General features: G+C 47.9%; 1 protein-coding gene across 2 annotated transcripts in view; it reads left to right on the top strand.

Moving 5' to 3' along the window:
* CAPN7 (calpain 7) overlaps positions 1-21,060 on the top strand; it is a 218,559-nt gene that overhangs the window by 39,450 nt on the left and 158,049 nt on the right. Inside the window, exon 3 of one of the 2 annotated variants that reach the window (XM_063922347.1) lies at positions 3,536-3,693. The exons of the other annotated variant lie outside the window; for it this stretch is intronic. Coding sequence (XP_063778417.1) covers positions 3,536-3,693 — 158 coding nt within the window. The remainder of the gene's footprint in view (positions 1-3,535; positions 3,694-21,060) is intronic. 2 annotated transcript variants of the gene reach the window in all.

The raw sequence follows: 21,060 nt of genomic DNA, 5'->3' as shown, positions 1-21,060 counted from the left end.
GAAATGCTATAAGCCGCCTGATATTAATGTGTCTAATGAGGAATTGTTACTGTAGCAAATCGAAAAAGCTTCAGGAATAGGAGATGTAATAGTGATGGGAGATTTTAATTATCCAGAGATTAATTGGAAAAATGGTTCATATGATACTGCTAGATACGGATTGTGTAATTTTTAGCATTACTGCCTCACAGCACTGAGGTCATGGGTTCGATTCCCACCGTGGCCCTAACTGTGCGGAGTTTATATATTCTCCCCGTGCTTGCATGAGTTTCCTCCAGGTACTCCGGTTTCCTCCCACAATCCAAAAATATACTGGTAGGTTAATTGGCTCCCAACAAAAAAATTAACCCTGTGAATGTCTGTGTGTACATGTGATAGGGAATATAGATTGTAAGCTCCACTGGGGCAGGGACTGATGTGAATGGGCAAAATATTCTCTGTACAGCGCTGCGGAATATGTGGGCGCTATATAAATAACTGGTAATAAATAAATAGATCACTACTTACTTCAACTAATCGAGGAACCAACTAGGTACAATGCAATCTTAGACCTGGTATTAACAAACAATGAGGAATTGATATCAGATATTATAGTAGGTGAGCCCATGGGAAACAGCAACCACAGTATGGTCACATTCAATATCAGTTTTCACAAGTAGCCCTATATAGGCTCAACTAAGGGGTATATTCAATTCAAGTCGAAAGCTGCCGTCTGTCGAAAAGACAGCAGTTTTCAACTTTTTTTTAGGTTGGAAGGGGTTCCGACCTATTCAATCTAACCCCAAATTATTCGACAAGTTGAGGAATTCGATTTGTCGAAAAGCACGTGGATCGGCGGAATAGCTGCCGATCTGCGTGCTTGTGTCGAAAACGGGGCCAAAACCGACAGCAGCGGGCAGCGTAGCCGGAGGATGTCACAGCCACTGCTCACAGCGTCCACCCGGCTCCAGCAAGCGAGACCTCCTTTTTCTAAAGTCGAATTGAGATTGCATTGAATAGCCCAGGCCGTATCCATTCCGACAAATGAATGTCGGAATGGATCCGACTTCAATTGAATATACCCCTAAGACTTTAGCAAAGCCAAGTTTGGCATGATGAAGGAAGCTCTAAAGGGACATTGACTGGGAAATTTTGTTTCAAGGCAAGAATACTGCAGAGAAATGGGATGTATTAAAAACGTTGCTCGCTAGTTATACTCCTAAATTCATTCCCGTGGGCAGCAAGCGAAAGGGTAATAACTCCAAAGCAATATGGCTTAATAAAAAGATTAAGGAACTAATGACCAAAAAGAGGCAAGCTTTCAAAAAGTACAAATCGGACGGGAAGGCGAAGTCATTCCAGTACTATAAGGATTGTAACAAAATATGCAAAAAAGAAATCAGAGCGTCTAAAATAGAAACAGAAAATCTAATAGCAAAGGAAAGTAAATCACACCCCAAAAAGTTTTTTTTAAATACATCAACAGCAAAAGATTAAAGAAGGAGATTATAGGCCATTTAAAAGACAAGTTGTGAGTCCTAATCAAAGACGACAATGACATAGCAGAAGAATTAAACAAGTTTTTCTCATCTGTATTCACAAGAGAGGACCAGATGGCGGGATTAACGCATAACCCCAGCAATGATAATGTCCCACTGCTAAATGCTTATTTAAGTGAGGAAGTAGTCTGTGACTAAAAAGAATAAAGATTAATAAATCACCTGGTCCTGACAATCCACCCAAGGGTTCTCATGGAGATACACTCTGTATTAGCAAGTCCCCTATATTTGATTTTCAATGACTCCCTTACATCAGGCATGGTTCCCAAAGACTGGCGTATAGCGAAAGTGGTGACGATATTTAAAAAGGGAAGTAGATCTAAACCGGGCAATTATAGACCAGTAAGTCTTACATCTATAGTGGGGAAAGTACTGGAAGATATTTTAAGGGATAGGATACAGGAGTTCCTTGAAGCAAATAAGGTTATTAATAGGAACAAACATGAATTTGTGAAGGATAGATCATGTCAAACTAACTTAATAGGCTTTTATGAAAATGTTAGTGCGAACCTAGATCAGGGTCAAGCGGTGAATGTAATCTTTTAAGACTTTTCTAAAGCATTTGATACAGTACCTCACATGAGACTTATCTACAAATTAAGAGAACTTGGGCTAGGGAGCACAATATGCACTTGGGTTAGTAATTGGTTGGATAATAGGGAACAACATGTGGTGGTAAATGGAACTTTTTCGAAATGGACTGAAGTAGTAAGTGGTGTGCCACAAGGGTCCGTACTTGGACCATTACAGTTCAACATTCATTTATAAATGATTTGGAAGTAAGTCTAGAGAGCATGGTGTCAATTTTTGCAGATGATACCAAACTGCGTAAGGTTATAAATTCGGTGGGGGACGCAGAGTTTCTTCAGAACGACTTATTTAAACTGGAAGCATGGGCAGCAAATTGGAGAATGAGGTTCAATATAGAGAAATGTAAGGTAATGCACTTTGGTAGCAAGAACAAACATACTACCTACATACTAAATGGAGAATAACTAGGGGATTCTGTATTGGAAAAAGATTAAGGTGTTCACATAGATAACAAACTTAGCAGTAGTACCCAAAGTAGGAATTAAGCAAATAAGGCAAACAAGATATTAGCATGCATAAAGCTGGGAATTGATGCAAGGGATGAGAGTGTTATACCCCCATTATATAAATCAATAGTGAGGCCACATCTTGAACACTGTGCACAGTTATGGGTACCATACTACAAAAAGGATATCCTGGAGCTAGAAAAGGTTCAGAGAAGGGTGACCAAATTGATTAAGGGGATAGAGACGCTAGAATACGAGGATAGGCTTACTAGGCTAGGCATGTTTACACTGGAAAAAAGGAGATTAAGAGTGGACATGATTAACATTTACAAATCTATAAGGGGACAATACACAGAACTAGCGGGGGACTTGTTTTTGGTAAGATCAACACAAAGGACACGTCGACACCGGCTTAGGTTAGAGGAGAGGAGATTTTGCACACAGAAACGGAAAGGTTTCTTCACAGTAAGGACAATACGTATTTGGAACTCCCTGCCAGAGAGAGTAGTAATGGTGGACTCGGTCACTACTTTTAAGAATGGGCTAGATAAATTCCTAATGGATAAAGATATACAGGGTTATGGTGGGTAAATCTGACACTATAGTAAAAGAAACTAAAAAAAAATAGGAATAAACATAACTGCTAAACATTCACAATTAAAATTAGTTTTAAAAATATTACAGTGTAGGAGATCACTAACAGGTTGAAGTTAAAAAAAAAAAAAAAGACAATCTGTTCATCAAGTTCAACCTGTTAGTTAGGACAAATTGTTTTTTTTTTGTTTTTTTTAACCTCAGAAACTATGTTACTAGTGTGTACCCAGCTAAAGGCGGCCATAAAGAAAATACATATTACATAGCCTTAAAAGGAGAGAAATTAAAATATGATTGCATTGACTTAGTTTGTCTCTTTATAATGATAGTAATTAGCTTATACACTGTTTGTTAACAATACCACAGTTCAGGCACAGAACATCGATCCATTAAAATCGAAGCAGTACTTGGACCTGGAGAGGGCACGCTTTCTTGTCACTCAGGCATTTCAAGAGGATGACAAAGGGAATGCAGAAGAGGCTATCGAGCTGTACTCTGAGGCAGTTGAGCTTTGTCTGTCAACAGTGAGTAACACCCTACAAATGTCACATCCCATGCATGCATGTCAAGAATAGGCATTAATAAATACAATGAATGTTTATTTACACCTAAATATCTGTATGCAGCCATGAAGTAGATATTGGTAAGGTTGGTACTGAGCCAATTGGAACAATAAGGGTCTATTTAATGAAGCATACATAGGGCTGCGTAAAAAAATAAGATTTTAAACCTACCGGTAAATCTTTTTCTCGTAGTCCGTAGAGGATGCTGAGGACTCCGTAAGGACCATGGGGATAGACGGGCTCCGCAGGAGACATGGGCACTTTAAGAAAGACTTTAGGTCTGGGTGTGCACTGGCTCCTCCCTCTATGCCCCTCCTCTAGACCTCAGTTAGAGAAACTGTGCCCAGAGGAGACAGTACGAGGAAAGGATTTTTGTTAATCCAAGGGCAAGATTCATACCAGCCACACCAATCACACCGTATAACTTGTGTATCAAGTAAAGCATTAACAGTATGAAAAAATAACGTAGCATCAGACCAACCTGATGGAACTATAACATAACCCTTATGTAAGCAAAACTATATACAAGTCTCGCAGAAGTAGTCCGCACTTGGGACGGGCGCCCAGCATCCTCTACGGACTACGAGAAAAAGATTTACTTGTAGGTTTAAAATCTTATTTCTCTGACGTCCTAGTGGATGCTGGGTACTCCGTAAGGACCATGGGGAATAGACGGGCTCCGCAGGAGACTGGGCACTCTTAAAAGAAAGATTAGGTACTACATCTGGTGTGCACTGGCTCCTCCCTCTATGCCCCTCCTCCAGACCTCAGTTAGAATCTGTGCCCGGCCAGAGCTGGATGCACCCTAGGGGCTCTCCTGAGCTTCCTAGAAAAGAAAGTATTTGTTAGGTTTTTTATTTTCAGTGAGATCTGCTGGCAACAGACTCACTGCTACGAGGGACTTAGGGGAGAGAAGCAAACCTACCTGCTTGCAGCTAGCTTGTGCTTCTAAGGCTACTGGTCACCATTAGCTCCAGAGGGATCGAACACAGGGCCCGACCTCGATCGTCCGTTCCCGGAGCCGCGCCGCCGTCCCCCTTGCAGAGCCAGAAGATGGAAGAACCAGGAGAAAATCGGCGGCTGAAGACTCCGGTCTTCAATAAGGTAGCGCACAGCACTGCAGCTGTGCGCCATTACTCCCACAGCACACCACACGCTCCGGTCACTGGTGGGTGCAGGGCGCTGGGGGGGGGGGGAGGGGGGGGTGGCGCCCTGGGCTGCAATATGTATACCTTTTTGGCAAAATGCACATAGTACAGTTCTAAACTGTATATGTGCCTAATCCCCCGCCATAAATATTATTAAAAAAGCGGGAGAAGCCCGCCGCTGAAGGGGCGGGGCTATTTTCCTCAGCACAGCCAGCGCCATTTTCTCTTCACAGCTCCGCTGGAAGGACGCTCCCCAGGCTCTCCCCTGCAGTGTACACTACGAGAAGGGTAAAAAAGAGAGGGGGGGCACATAAATTTAGGCGCAAAAGGTCATATAAGCAGCTATTGGAGGAAAATTCACTTTGTATTAGTGTAAATCCCTCTGTTATATAGCGCTCTGGTGTGTGCTGGCATACTCTCTCTCTGTCTCCCCAAAGGACTTTGTGGGGTCCTGCACTCAGTCAGAGCATTCCCTGTGTGTGTGTGCGGTGTGTCGGTACGGCTGTGTCGACATGTTTGATGAGGACGCTTACGTGGAGGCGGAGCAGGAGCCGATAAGTGTGATGTCGCCCCCTGCGGGGCCGACACCAGAGTGGATGGATATGTGGAAGGTATTAACCGACAGTGTCAACTCCTTGCATAAAAGGTTCGATGACGTAACAGCTTTGGGACAGCCGACATCTCAGCACGCGCCTGCCCAGGCGTCTCAGAGGCCATCAGGGGCTCAAAAACGCCCGCTACCTCAGATGGCAGACACAGATGTCGACACGGAGTCTGACTCCAGTGTATACGAGGATGAGATAAATGTACAGTCCACAAGGGCCATCCGATGCATGATTACGGCAATGAAAAATGTGTTACACATTTCTGACATTAACCCGGTTACCACAAAAAAGGGTATTATGTTTGGGGAGAAAAAGCAGCCAGTGACTTTTCCCCCATCTGATGAGTTAAATGAATTGTGTGAAGAAGCGTGGTGTTCCCCAGATAAGAAATTAGTGATTTCTAAGAGGTTACTAATGGCGTACCCTTTCCCGCCAACGGACAGGTTACGTTGGGAAACATCCCCTAGGGTGGACAAGGCGCTCACGCGCTTCTCAAAAAAGGTGGCACTGCCGTCCCAGGATACGGCCGCCTTAAAGGAGCCTGCAGATAGAAAGCAGGAGGCTATCCTGAAGTCTGTGTATACACACTCAGGTACTATACTGAGACCTGCAATTGCTTCAGCATGGATGTGTAGTGCTGCAGCTGCTTGATCTAATACCCTGTCAGATAACACTGATTCCCTTGACAGGGATACTATTTTGCTAACCATAGAGCATATTAAAGACGTCGTCTTATATATGAGGGATGCACAGAGGGACATTTGCCGGCTGGCATCTAGAATTAATGCAATGTCCATTTCTGCCAGGAGAGTATTATGGACTCGGCAGTGGACAGGTGATGCTGATTCTAAAAGGCACATGGAGGTTTGGCCTTATAAGGGTGAGGAATTGTTTGGGGACGGTCTCTCGGACCTCGTAGCAACAGCTGGGAAGTCGACTTTTTTACCTCAGGTTCCCTCACAGCCTAAGAAAGCACCGTATTATCAAGTACAGTCCTTTCGGCCTCAGAAAGGCAAGCGGGTCAGAGGTGCATCCTTTCTGCCCAGAGGCAGGGGTAGAGGGAAAAAGCTGCACCAGACAGCCAGTTCCCAGGAACAAAAATCCTCCCCTGCTTCCACTAAGTCCACTGCATGACGCTGGGGCTCCACAGGTGGAGCCACGTGCGGTGGGGGCGCGTCTCCGGAACTTCAGCGACCAGTGGGTTTGCTCACAGGTGGATCCCTGGGTTCTACAAGAGGTATCTCAGGGATACAAGCTGCAGTTCGAGGCGTCTCCCCCTCGCCGTTACCTCAAATCAGCCTTGCCAGCTGCTCCCAAGGAAAGGGAGGTAGTACTGGCGGCAATTCACAAGCTGTACCTTCAGCATGTGATAATCAAAGTTCCCCTCCTTCAACAGGGACGGGGTTACTATTCCACAATGTTTGTGGTACCGAAACCAGACTGTTCGGTGAGACCCATTCTAAATTTGAAATCCTTGAACACTTATATAAGGAAGTTCAAGTTCAAAATGGAATCGCTCAGGGCGGTTATTGCAAGCCTGGAAGAGGGGGATTTTATGGTGTCACTGGACATCAAGGATGCTTACCTGCATGTCCCCATTTACCCACCTCACCAGGAGTACCTCAGGTTTGTGGTACAGGACTGTCATTACCAATTCCAGACGTTGCCGTTTGGTCTGTCCACGGCACCGAGGTTATTTACCAAGGTAATGGCCGAAATGATGATACTCCTTCGAAAGAAGGAAGTTATAATTATCCCGTACTTGGACGATCTCCTTATAAAGGCGAGGTCCAAGGAGCAGTTGTTAGTCGGAGTAGCACTATCTCGGGAAGTGCTACAACAGCACGGCTGGATTCTGAATATCCCAAAGTCGCAGCTGATTCCTACGACGCGTCTGCTGTTCTTGGGCATGATTCTGGACACAGAACAAAAGAAGGTGTTTCTCCCGGAGGAGAAGGCCCAGGAATTGTCATCTCTGGTCAGAGACCTCCTGAAACCAAAACAGGTGTCGGTGCATCACTGCACGCGAGTCCTGGGAAAGATGGTAGCTTCTTACGAAGCAAGTCCCTTCGGCAGGTTCCATGCAAGGATCTTTCAGTGGGATCTGTTAGACAAGTGGTCCGGATCGCATCTTCAGATGCATCGGTTGATCACCCTGTCCCAGAGGGCCAGGGTGTCTCTGCTGTGGTGGCTGCAGAGTGCTCATCTTCTCGAGGGCCGCAGATTCGGCATTCAGGACTGGGTCCTGGTGACCACGGATGCAAGCCTCCGAGGTTGGGGGGCAGTCACTGAGGGAAGAAACTTCCAAGGACAGTGGTCGAGTCAGGAGACTTCCCTACACATAAATATTCTGGAACTAAGGGCCATTTACAATGCCCTAAGTCAAGCAGAACCCCTGCTTCAAAACCAGCCGGTGCTGATTCAGTCAGACAACATCACGGCGGTCGCCCATGTAAACCGACAGGGTGGCGCGAGAAGCAGGATGGCGATGGCAGAAGCCACAAGGATTCTCCGATGGGCGGAAAATCACGTGCTAGCACTGTCAGCGGTGTTCATTCCGGGAGTGGACAACTGGGAAGCAGACTTCCTCAGCAGGCACGACCTCCACCCGGGAGAGTGGGGACTTCATCCAGAAGTCTTCCAGCTGATTGTAAATCGTTGGGAAAGGCCACAGGTGGACATGATGGCGTCCCGCCTCAACAAAAGCTAAAAAGATATTGCACCAGGTCAAGGGACCCTCAGGCGATAGCTGTGGACGCTCTAGTGACACCGTGGGTGTACCAGTCGGTTTATGTGTTCCCTCCTCTTCCTCTCATACCCAAGGTACTGAGGATAATAAGAAAGAGAGGAGTAAGAACTATACTCATAGTTCCGGACTGGCCAAGAAGAACTTGGTACCCAGAACTACAAGACATGATCTCAGAGGACCCATGGCCTCTGCCGCTCCGACAGGACCTGCTCCAGCAGGGGCCCTGTCTGTTCCAAGACTTACCGCGGCTGCGTTTGACGGCATGGCGGTTGAACGCCGGATCCTAATGGAAAAGGGCATTCCAGATGAAGTCATTCCTACGCTGATAAAGGCTAGGAAGGATGTGACAGCAAAACATTATCACCGCATATGGCGAAAATATGTTGCTTGGTGTGAGGCCAGGAAGGCCCCAACAGAGGAATTTCAGCTGGGTCGATTTCTGCACTTCCTACAGTCAAGAGTGACCATGGGCCTAAAATTAGGATCCATTAAAGTCCAGATTTCGGCCCTGTCTATTTTCTTTCAAAAAGAACTGGCTTTACTGCCTGAAGTTCAGACGTTTGTTAAGGGAGTGCTGCATATTCAGCCCCCTTTTGTGCCTCCAGTGGCACCTTGGGATCTCAACGTCGTGTTGGATTTCCTAAAATCACATTGGTTTGAGCCACTTAAGACCGTGGAGCTAAAATATCTCACGTGGAAGGTGGTCATGCTGTTGGCCTTGGCTTCGGCCAGGCGTGTGTCAGAATTGGCAGCTTTGTCATGTAAAAGCCCATATCTGATTTTCCATATGGACAGGGCAGAATTGAGACTCGTCCCCAATTTCTTCCTAAGGTGGTATCAGCGTTTCATTTGAACCAACCTATTGTGGTGCCTGCGGCTACTAGGGACTTGGAGGATTCCAAGTTGCTGGACGTAGTCCGGGCCCTGAAAATCTATGTTTCCAGGACGGCTAGAGTCAGAAAAACTGACTCGCTATTTATACTGCATGCACCCAACAAGCTGGGTGCTCCTGCTTCAAAGCAGACTATTGCTCGCTGGATCTGTAGCACGATTCAGCTTGCACATTCTGCGGCTGGACTGCCGCATCCTAAATCCGTAAAAGCCCATTCCACGAGGAAGGTGGGCTCTTCTTGGGCGGCTGCCGAGGGGTCTCGGCTTTACAACTTTGCCGAGCTGCTACTTGGTCGGGTTCAAACACTTTTGCAAAATTCTACAAGTTTGATACCCTGGCTGAGGAGGACCTTGAGTTTGCTCATTCGGTGCTGCAGAGTCATCCGCACTCTTCCGCCCGTTTGGGAGCTTTGGTATAATCCCCATGGTCCTTACGGAGTACCCAGCATCCACTAGGACGTCAGAGAAAATAAGAATTTACTCACCAGTAATTCTATTTCTCGTAGTCCGTAGTGGATGCTGGGAGCCCGTCCCAAGTGCGGACTCTCTGCAATACATGTATATAGTTATTGCTTAACTAAAGGGTTATTGTTATGAGCCATCTGTTGAATGAGGCTCAGTTGTTGTTCATACTGTTAACTGGGTATAGTTATCACAAGTTGTACGGTGTGATTGGTGTGGCTGGTATGAGTCTTACCCTGGATTCCAAATCCTTTCCTAGTAATGTCAGCTCTTCCGGGCACAGTTTCCCTAACTGAGGTCTGGAGGAGGGGCATAGAGGGAGGAGCCAGTGCACACCAGATGTAGTACCTAATCTTTCTTTTAAGAGTGCCTAGTCTCCTGCGGAGCCCGTCTATTCCCCATGGTCCTTACGGAGTACCCAGCATCCACTACGGACTACGAGAAATAGAATTACCGGTGAGTAAATTCTTATTTTTCTCTAACGTCCTAGAGGATGCTGGGGATTCCGTAAGGACCATGGGGATTATACCAAAGCTCCCAAACGGGCGGGAGAGTGCGGATGACTCTGCAGCACCGATTGAGCAAACCTTAGGTCCTCCTCAGCCAGGGTATCAAACTTATAGAATTTTGTAAAGGTGTTTGAACCCGACCAAGTAGCAGCTCGGCACAGTTGTAGTGCCGAGACCCCTCGGGCAGCTGCCCAAGACGAGTTCACCTTCCCAGTGGAATGGGCCTTGTTTTGGTAACGGCAATCCAGCCGTAGAATGCGCCTGCTGGATGGTATTACAGATCCAGCGAGCAATAGTCTGCTTCGAAGCAGGGGCGCCAACCTTGTTGGCTGCATATAGGACAAACAGTGCTTCCGTTTTCCTGACTCTAGCCGTCCTGGCCACATAAATTTTCAAAGCCCTGACTACATCAAGGGACTCAGAATCCTCCAAATCTCGTGTAGCCACAGGCACCACAATAGGTTGGTTCATATGAAAAGATGACACCACCTTAGGCAAGAATTGAGGACGGGTCCGCAATTCTGCCCTATCCATATGGAAAACCAGATAGGGGCTTTTATGAGACAAAGCCGCCAATTCCGACACTCACCTAGCCGAAGCCAAGGCTAATAACATGACCACCTTCCAAGTGAGATATTTTAACTCCACCGTTTGAAGTGGTTCAAACCAGTGCGACTTAAGGAAACTCAACACCACGTTAAGGTCCCAAGGCGCCACCGGAGGTATAAAAGGAGGCTGAATATGCAGCACTCCCTTTACAAAAGTCTGTACTTCTGGGAGAGAAGCCAATTCTTTTTGAAAGAAAATGGATAAGGCCGAAATCTGAACCTTAATGGATCCTAACTTTAGGCCCAAATTCACTCCAGTCTGTAGGAAGTGCAGGAAACGGCCCAGATGGAATTCTTCCGTAGGAGCATTCCTGGCCTCACACCAAGAAACATATTTTCGCCATATACGGTGATAATGTTTAGCTGTCACGTCCTTCCTAGCCTTTATCAGCGTAGGAATGACCTCATCCGGAATTCCTTTTTCTCTGACGTCCTAAGTGGATGCTGGGGACTCCATCAGGACCATGGGGATTAGCGGCTCCGCAGGAGACAGGGCACAAAAGTAAAAGCTTTAGGATCAGGTGGTGTGCACTGGCTCCTCCCCCCATGACCCTCCTCCAAGCCTCAGTTAGGTTTTTGTGCCCGGCCGAGAAGGGTGCAATCTAGGTGGCTCTCCTAAAGAGCTGCTTAGAGTAAAAGTTTTATTAGGTTTTTTATTTTCAGTGAGTCCTGCTGGCAACAGGCTCACTGCAACGAGGGACTTAGGGGAGAAGAAGTGAACTCACCTGCGTGCAGGATGGATTGGCTTCTTAGGCTACTGGACACTAGCTCCAGAGGGACGATCACAGGTACAGCCTGGATGGGTCACTGGAGCCGCGCCGCCGACCCCCTTGCAGATGCTGAAGAGAGAAGAGGTCCAGAAATCGGCGGCTGAAGACTTCTCAGTCTTCATGAGGTAGCGCACAGCACTGCAGCTGTGCGCCATTGCTCTCAGCACACTTCACACCAACGGTCACTGAGGGTGCAGGGCGCTGGGGGGGGCGCCCTGGGCAGCAATGAAAGTACCTATACTGGCTAAAAATACATCACATATAGCCTCTGGGGCTATATGGATGTATTTAACCCCTGCCAGGTTGTTAGAAAAACGGGAGAAGAAGCCCGCCGAAAAGGGGGCGGGGCCTATTCTCCTCAGCACACAGCGCCATTTTCCCTCACAGAACTGCTGGAGGGAAGGCTCCCAGGCTCTCCCCTGCACTGCACTACAGAAACAGGGTTAAAACAGAGAGGGGGGGCACTTATTTGGCGATATGATTATATATTAAGATGCTATAAGGGAAAACACTTATATAAAGGTTGTCCCTGTATAATTATAGCGTTTTTGGTGTGTGCTGGCAAACTCTCCCTCTGTCTCCCCAAAGGGCTAGTGGGGTCCTGTCCTCTATCAGAGTGTGTCGGTACGTGTGTGTCGACATGTACGAGGACGATGTTGGTGAGGAGGCGGAGCAATTGCCTGTAATGGTGATGTCACTCTCTAGGGAGTCGACACCGGAATGGATGGCTTATTTAGGGAATTACGTGATAATGTCAACACGCTGCAAGGTCGGTTGACGACATGAGACGGCCGGCAAACAAATTAGTACCTGTCCAGGCGTCTCAAACACCGTCAGGGGCTTTAAAACGCCCATTTACCTCAGTCGGTCGACACAGACACGGACACTGACTCCAGTGTCGACGGTGAAGAAACAAACGTATTTTCCTTTAGGGCCACACGTTACATGTTAAGGGCAATGAAGGAGGTGTTACATATTTCTGATACTACAAGTACCACAAAAAAGGGTATTATGTGGGGTGTGAAAAAACTACCTGTAGTTTTTCCTGAATCAGATAAATTAAATGAAGGCGCTCACACGCTTATCACAAGTGGCGTTACCGTCTCCAGATACGGCCGCCCTCAAGGAGCCAGCTGATAGGATGGAAAATATCCTAAAAAGTATATACACACATATTGGTGTTATACTGCGACCAGCGATCGCCTCAGCCTGAATGTGCAGCGCTGGGGTGGCTTGGTCGGATTCCCTGACTGAAAATATTGATACCCTTGACAGGGACAGTATTTTATTGACTATAGAGCATTTAAAGGATGCATTTCTATATATGCGAGATGCACAGAGGGATATTTGCACTCTGGCATCAAGAGTAAGTGCGATGTCCATATCTGCCAGAAGATGTTTATGGACACGACAGTGGTCAGGTGATGCAGATTCCAAACGGCACATGGAAGTATTGCCGTATAAAGGGGAGGAGTTATTTGGGGTCGGTCCATCGGACCTGGTGGCCACGGCAACAGCTGGAAAATCCACCTTTTTTACCCCAAGTCACATCTCAGCAGAAAAAGACACCGTCTTTTCAGCCTCAGTCCTTTCGTCCCCATAAGGGCAAGCGGGCAAAAGGCCAGTCATATCTGCCCAGGGATAGAGGAAAGGGAAGAAGACTGCAGCAGGTAGCCCATTTCCAGGAACAGAAGCCCTCCACCGCTTCTACCAAGTCCTCAGCATGACGCTGGGACCGTACAAGCGGACTCAGGTGCGGTGGGGGGTCGTCTCAAGAGTTTCAGCACGCAGTGGGCTCACTCGCAAGTGGACCCCTGGAACCTACAAGTAGTATCCCAGGGGTACAGATTGGAAATTCGAGACGTCTCCCCCTCGCAGGTTCCTGAAGTCTGCTTTACCAAGCTGTATTCCCAGCAGGTGATAATCAAAGTACCCCTCCTACAACAAGGAAAGGGGTATTATTCCACACTATATTGTGGTACTGAAGCCAGACGGCTCGGTGAGACCTATTCTAAATCTGAAATCTTTGAACACTTACATACAAAGGTTCAAATCAAGATGGAGTCACTCAGAGCAGTGATAGCGAACCAGGAAGAAGGGGACTATATGGTGTCCCTGGACATCAGGGATGCTTACCTCCATGTCCCAATTTGCCCTTCTCACCAAGGGTACCTCAGGTTCGTGGTACAGAACTGTCACTATCAGTTTCAGACGCTGCCGTTTGGATTGTCCACGGCACCCCGGGTCTTTACCAAGGTAATGACCGAAATGATGATTCTTCTTCAAAGAAAATGGACGATCTCCTGATAAGGGCAAGGTCCAGAGAACAGTTGGAGGTCGGAGTAGCACTATCTCAAGTAGTTCTACGACAGCACGGGTGGATTCTAAATATTCCAAAATCGCAGCTGTTTCCGACGACACGTCTGCTGTTCCTAGGGATGATTCTGGACACAGTCCAGAAAAGGGTGTTTCTCCCGGAGAAGAAAGCCAGGGAGTTATCCGAGCTAGTCAGGAACCTCCTAAAACTAGGAAAAGTGTCAGTGCATCATTGCACAAGGGTCCTGGGAAAAATGGTGGCTTCTTACGAAGCGATTCCATTCGGCAGATTTCACGCAAGAACTTTTCAGTGGGATCTGCTGGAAAAATGGTCCGGATCGCATCTTCAGATGCATCAGCGGATAACCCTGTCTCCAAGGACAAGGGTGTTTCTTCTGCGGTGGCTGCAGAGTGCTCATCTATTAAAGGGCCGCAGATTCGGCATTCAGGACTGGGTCCTGGTGACCACGGATGCCAGCCTGAGAGGCTGGGGAGCAGTCACACAGGGAAAAAATTTCCAGGGAGTGTGATATAGTCTGGCGGAAAATCATGTGATAACACTGTCAGCAGTGTTCATTCCGGGAGTGGACAACTGGGAAGCAGACTTCCTCAGCAGGCACGACCTCCACCCGGGAGAGTGGGGACTTCATCGGGAAGTCTTCCACATGATTGTGAACCGTTGGGAAAGACCAAAGGTGGAAATGATGGCGTCCCGCCTGAACAAAAAAAAAAAAAAACTGGACAGGTATTGCGCCATGTCAAGAGACCCTCAGGCAATAGCTGTGGACGTTCTGTTAACACCGTGGGTGTACCAGTCGGTGTATGTGTTCCCTCCTCTGCTTCTCATACCCAAGGTACTGAGAATTATAAGACGTAGAGGAGTAAGAACTATACTCGTGGCTCCGGATTGGCCAAGAAGGACTTGGTACCCGGAACTTCAAGAAATGCTCACAGAGGACTCATGGCCTCTGCCGCTAAGAAGGGACTTGCTTCAGCAAGTACCATGTCTGTTCCAAGACTTACCGCGGCTGCGTTTGACGGCATGGCGGTGGAACGCCGGATCCTAAGGGAAAAAGGCATTCCGGAAGAGGTCATTCCTACCCTGGTCAAAGCCAGGAAGGAGGTGACCGCACAACATTATCACCACATGTGGCGAAAATATGTTGCGTGGTGTGAGGCCAGGAAGGCCCCACGAAGAAATTTCAACTCGGTCGATTCCTGCATTTCCTGCAAACAGGAGTGTCTATGGGCCACAAATTGGGGTCCATTAGGGTTCAAATTTCGGCCCTGTCAATTTTCTTCCAGAAAAGATTGGCTTCAGTTCCTGAAGTCCAGAAGTTTGTCAAGGGAGTACTGCATATACAACCCCCTTTGTGCCTCCAGTGGCACTGTGGGATCTCAACGTAGTTCTGGGATTCCTCAAATCACATTGGTTTAAACCGCTCAAATCTGTGGATTTGAAATATCTCACATGGAAAGTGACCATGCTGTTGGCCCTGGCCTCGGCCAGGCGAGTGTCAGAATTGGCGGCTTTGTCTCACAAAGCCCATATCTGATTGTCCATTCGGACAGGGCAGAGCTGCGGACTCGTCCCCAGTTTCTCCCTAAGGTGGTGTCAGCGTTTCACCTGCACCAGCTTATTGTGGTACCTGCGGCTACTAGGGACTTGGAGGACTCCAAGTTGCTGGATGTTGTCAGGGCCCTGAAATCCTGTAGGCACCCAAAAAACTGGGTGCTCTTGCTTCTAAGCAGACGATTGCTAGTTGGATGTGTAGTACAATTCAGCTTGCACATTCTGTGGCAGGCCTGCCACAGCCAAAATATGTAAATGCCCATTCCACAAGGAAGGTGGGCTCATCTTGGGCGGCTGCCCGAGGGGTCTCGGCTTTACAACTTTGCCGAGCTGCTACTTGGTCAGGGGCACACCCTGGCTGAGGAGGACCTGGAGTTCTCTCATTCGGTGCTGCAGAGTCATCCGCACTCTCCCGCTCGTTTGGGAGCTTTGGTATAATCCCCATGGTCCTGACGGAGTCCCAGCATCCACTTAGGACGTCAGAGAAAATAAGAATTTACTTACCGATAATTCTATTTCTCGTAGTCCGTAGTGGATGCTGGGCGCCTATCCCAAGTGCGGATTGTCTGCAATACTTGTACATAGTTATTGTTACAAAAATCGGGTTATTATTGTTGTGAGCCATCTTTTCAGAGGCTCCGCTGTTATCATGCTGTTAACTGGGTTCAGATCACAGGTTGTACAGTGTGATTGGTGTGGCTGGTATGAGTCTTACCCGGGATTCAAAATCCTTCCTTATTGTGTACGCTCGTCCGGGCACAGTGTCCTAACTGAGGCTTGGAGGAGGGTCATGGGGGGAGGAGCCAGTGCACACCACCTGATCCTAAAGCTTTTACTTTTGTGCCCTGTCTCCTGCGGAGCCGCTAATCCCCATGGTCCTGACGGAGTCCCCAGCATCCACTACGGACTACGAGAAATAGAATTATCGGTAAGTAAATTCTTATTTTCCGCTAGGATCCGGCGTTCAACCGCCATGCCGTCAAACGCAGCCGCGGTAAGTCTTGGAACAGACATGGCCCCTGTTGTAACAGGTTCTGTCGTAGAGGAAGAGGCCACGGATCTTCTGTGAGCATTTCCAGCAGATCCGGATACCAGGTCCTTCTTGGCCAATCTGGAACAATGAGAATTGTTCTCACTCCTCTTTTTCTTATTAATCTCAATACCTTGGGTATGAGAGGAAGAGGAGGAAACACATAAACCGACTGGAACACCCACGGTGTCACTGGGGCGTCTACTGCTACCGCCTGAGGATCTTTTGATCTGGCGCAATACCTCTGTAGCTTTTTGTTGAGACGGGATGCCATCATGTCTATCTGGGGCAGTCCCCACTGACTTGCAATCTGTGCGAAGACTTCCCGATGAAGTCCCCACTCCCCTGGATGCAGGTCGTGTCTGCTGAGGAAGTCTGCTTCCCAGTTGTCCACTCCCGGAATGAACACAGCTGACAGTGCGCTTACATGATTTTCCGCCTAGCGAAGAATCTTGGTGGCTTCCGCCATTGCCACCCTGCTTCTTGTGCCGCCTTGGCGGTTTACATGAGCGACTGCGGTGGTGTTGTCTGACTGGATCAGAACTGGTTGGTCGCGAAGTAAGTTCTCCGCCTGACGTAGGGCGTTGTATATGGCCCTCAGTTCCAGGATGTTGATGTGAAGACAAGTCTCTTGACTTGTCCAGAGTCCTTGGAAGTTTCTTCCCCTTGTGACTGCTCCCCACCCTCTGAGGCTCGCGTCCGTGGTCACCAGGATCCAATCCTGAATGCTGAACCTGCATCCTTCCAAAAGGTGAGCACTCTGCAGCCACCACAGGAGAGATACCTTGGCCCTGGGGGATAGGGTGATCCGCTGATGAATTTGTAGATGTGATCCGGACCACTTGTCCAATAGGTCCCATTGGAAAGTCCTTGCATGGAACCTGCCGAAGGGAATGGCCTCGTATGTTGCCACCATTTTTCCCAGGACTTGAGTGCAATGATGCACAGACACTTGTTTTGGCTTCAAAAGGTTCTTGACTAGAGTCATGAGTTCCTGAGCCTTTTCTATCGGGAGAAAAACCTTTTTCTGGTTGGTGTCCAGAACCATGCCCAAGAAGCTCAGACGAGTCATAGGAACCAGCTGCGACTTCGGGATATTGAGAATCCAGCCGTGTTGCTGTAACACCTTCACTGAAAGTGACACACTGTTCAGTAACTTCTCTCGTGATCTCGCTTTTATGAGGAGATCGTCCGAGTACGGAATAATTGTGACACCCTGCTTGCGCAGGAGCACCATCATTTCCGCCATTACCTTTGTGACAATCCTCGGGGCCGTGGAAAGCCCAAACGGCTACGTCTGAAAATGGCAATGACAATCCTGTACCGCAAATCTCAGGTACGCCTGATGAGGTGGATATATGGGAACATGAAGGTAAGCATCCTTTATGTCCAGGGATACCATAAAATCCCCCCCTTCCAGGCTGGCGATGACCGCTCTGAGCGATTCCATTTTGAACTTGAACCGTTTTAAGTATAGGTTCAGGGATTTTAAATTCAATATGGGTCTGACCGAACCGTCCGGTTTCGGAACTACAAACAGGGTGGAGTAGTATCCCTTCCCTCTCTGAAGTAGGGGAACTTCGACCACCACTTGTTGAAGACACAATGTGTGAATAGCATTTAACACTATCTCCCTTTCCAGGGGAGAAGTCGGTAGAGCCGATTTGAAAAACCGGCGAGGAGGCACCTCTTCGAATTCCAGCTTGTATCCCTGAGAAACAATTTCTATTGCCCAGGGATCCACCTGTGAGTGAACCCAGATGTGGCTGAAAAGTCGAAGATGTGCCCCCACTGGGGCGGACTCCCCCAGCGGAGCCCCAGCGTCATGCGGTGGATTTTGCAGAGGCCGGGGAGGATTTCTGTTCCTGGGAACTAGCTGTGCTGTGCAGCTTTTTACCTCTGCCCTTACCTCTGGCAAGAAAGGATGATCCGCGCACTCTTTTGCTTTTATTTGAACGAAAGGACTGCATTTGATAATGTGGCGCTTTCTTAGGTTGTGAGGGAACATAAGGTAAAAAATTTGATTTACCTGCCGTAGCTGTGGAGCCCAGGTCCGAGAGACCTTCCCCAAACAATTCCTCCCCCTTGTAAGGTAAAACCTCCATATGTCTTTTTGAGTCGGCATCACCTGTCCACTGTCTGGTCCAGAGGACTCGTCTAGCAGAGATTGACATAGCGTTTATTCTGGAACCCAGTAAACTAATGTCTCTTTGAGCATCTCTCCTATATAAGACAGCATCCTTTATATGGCCTAGGGTCAATAAAATGGTATCCTTATCTAGGGTCTCAATCTCCGCCGATAAGGAATCTGTCCATGCTGCTACCGCGCTACACACCCAGGCCGACGCAATTGCCGGTCTGAGTAATGTACCAGAATGTGTGTAAATGGACTTCAAGGTAATCTCCTGCTTGCGGTCAGCAGGATCCTTGAGGGTAGACGTATCTTGTGATGGCAGCGCTATCTTTTTTGACAAGCGTGTCAACGCTTTGTCCACCTTAGGGGATGATTCCCACCGTACCCTGTCCGTTGGCGGGAAAGGATACGCCATAAGAATCCTTTTGGGAATCTGCAGTTTTTTGTCTGGAGATTCCCAAGCTTTTTCACATAATTCGTTCAACTCATGTGAGGAGGGAAAAGTTACCTCAGGTTTCTTTCCCTTATACATGTGTAGCCTCGTGTCAGGGACCGGGGGTTCCTCTGTGATATGCAACACTTCTTTTATTGCAATAATCATATATCGAATACATTTAGCCACTTTCGGCTGTAACTTTACATCATCGTAGTCGACACTGGAGTCCGAATCCGTGTCGGTATCAGTGTCTGCTATTTGGGATAGTGGGCGCTTCTGAGACCCTGAAGGTCCCGGCGACATAGGGACAGACACGGGTTCACTCCATGACTGTTCCTTAGCCTCAGCTTTGTCTAATCTCTTGTGCAATAAGTTCACACTAGCACTTAAAACATTCCACATATCCACCCAGTCAGGTGTCGGCACCGCCGACGAAGACCTCACATTCATACGCTCCCCCCACCTCTCTAGGTGAGCCTTCTACCTCAGACATGTCGACACATGCGTACCGACACACCACACACACAGGGAACCTCTTATCTGAGGACAGTTTCCCCACCAGGCCCTTTGGAGAGACAGAGAGAGAGTATGCCAGCACACACCCCAGCGCTGTATGACCCAGGAGAAAAACACAATAATTTTATGTTTACCCAGATAGCGCTGTTTACATATACAATATGTGCCAAATTTGTGCCCCCCCCCCATCTCTTTAAAACCCTCTGTCTACCGTGGTATAAGCAGGGGAGAGTCCGGGGAGCTTCCTCTCAGCGGTGCTGTGGAGAAAAAATGGCGCTGGTGAGTGCTGAGGGAGAAGCCCCGCCCCCTCGGTGGCGGGCTTCTGTCCCGCTGAAAATCTAAAAAGTTGGCAGGGGCTCTTATATATGTACAGTGCCCAGCTGTACATATACTTATTTTTGCCAAAAGAGGTCTATATGCTGCCCAGGGCGCCCCCCTCCCCCCCCCCCTGCGCCCTGCACCCTTACAGTGACTGCCGTGTGTGAGGTGTATGGTAGCAATGGCACACAGCTGCAGTGCTGTGCGTTACCTCAGTGAAGATCATGAAGTCTTCTGCCGCCTCTGATGTCTTCTTTCCTTCTCATACTCACCCGGCTTCTATCTTCCGGCTCTGCGAGGGGGACGGCGGCGCGGCTCTGGGACGGACGGCAAGGGTGAGACCTGCGTACCAATCCATCTGGAGCTAATGGTGTCCAGTAGCCTAAGAAGCAAAGCCTTGAAACTCACAGAAGTACAGTAGGTCTGCTTCTCTCCCCTCAGTCCCTCGATGCAGGGAGTCTGTTGCCAGCAGGCTCCCTGAAAATAAAAAACCCAACAAATATACTTTCTGTCAAGAAGCTCAGGAGAGCTCCCTGACGTGCACCCATCTCCTCTGGGCACAGTATCAAACTGAGGTCTAGAGGAGGGGAATAGAGGGAGGAGCCAGTGCACACCCAGACCTAAAGTCTTTCTTAAAGTGCCCATGTCTCCTGCGGAGCCCGTCTATCCCCATGGTTCTTACGGAGTCCCCAGCATCCTCTAGGACATTAGAGAAAAGCCATAAGTCTGGCGTGAGATTGGGCCACGAGGGGGGGGCAAATTCAGCTGCCATTACAACGGCAGCTCACCCCCTCACCTTTACTTGAATTGACCCCATAATGTCAACAGTTATGATGTTGACATAATTAAAATGTTGATTTCATAAATGTCGCCACCTGGAAATTGTCAACATTTGCATTAGTGTTAGGGATTGACTAATCGGAGACACTGTCGACATTCTGGCCACGTCTACATTACGTCAAAGTCAATATGGTCAATGCTGACATCATGGACATGTCAGTATGATGGATGCCAGTATAATATTCTGCAGCCCTTAATATGTATAGCTCTAATGTGTAATGTAAAAGTGCTATCAATTACAAGGAATAATATACCTATGACTTATACTGAACAATTAAAGTAAGAGGAAAAAACTGTGCGACAACGCAAATCCAGCTACCAAGGTATCCTGTGAAATACAAACTGTATGGTGTACACAATTATCAAATATCAGATGGCTGTGTTTGTAAATAAGTGATGATCAAACTTAAAATACTTGCAAAT

This window comes from Pseudophryne corroboree, chromosome 5 (assembly GCF_028390025.1).
Source record: "Pseudophryne corroboree isolate aPseCor3 chromosome 5, aPseCor3.hap2, whole genome shotgun sequence".
Lineage (NCBI taxonomy): Eukaryota > Metazoa > Chordata > Amphibia > Anura > Myobatrachidae > Pseudophryne > Pseudophryne corroboree.
Note: the sequence above shows the minus strand (reverse complement) of the source record. Positions and strands in the feature narration are given on the sequence as shown.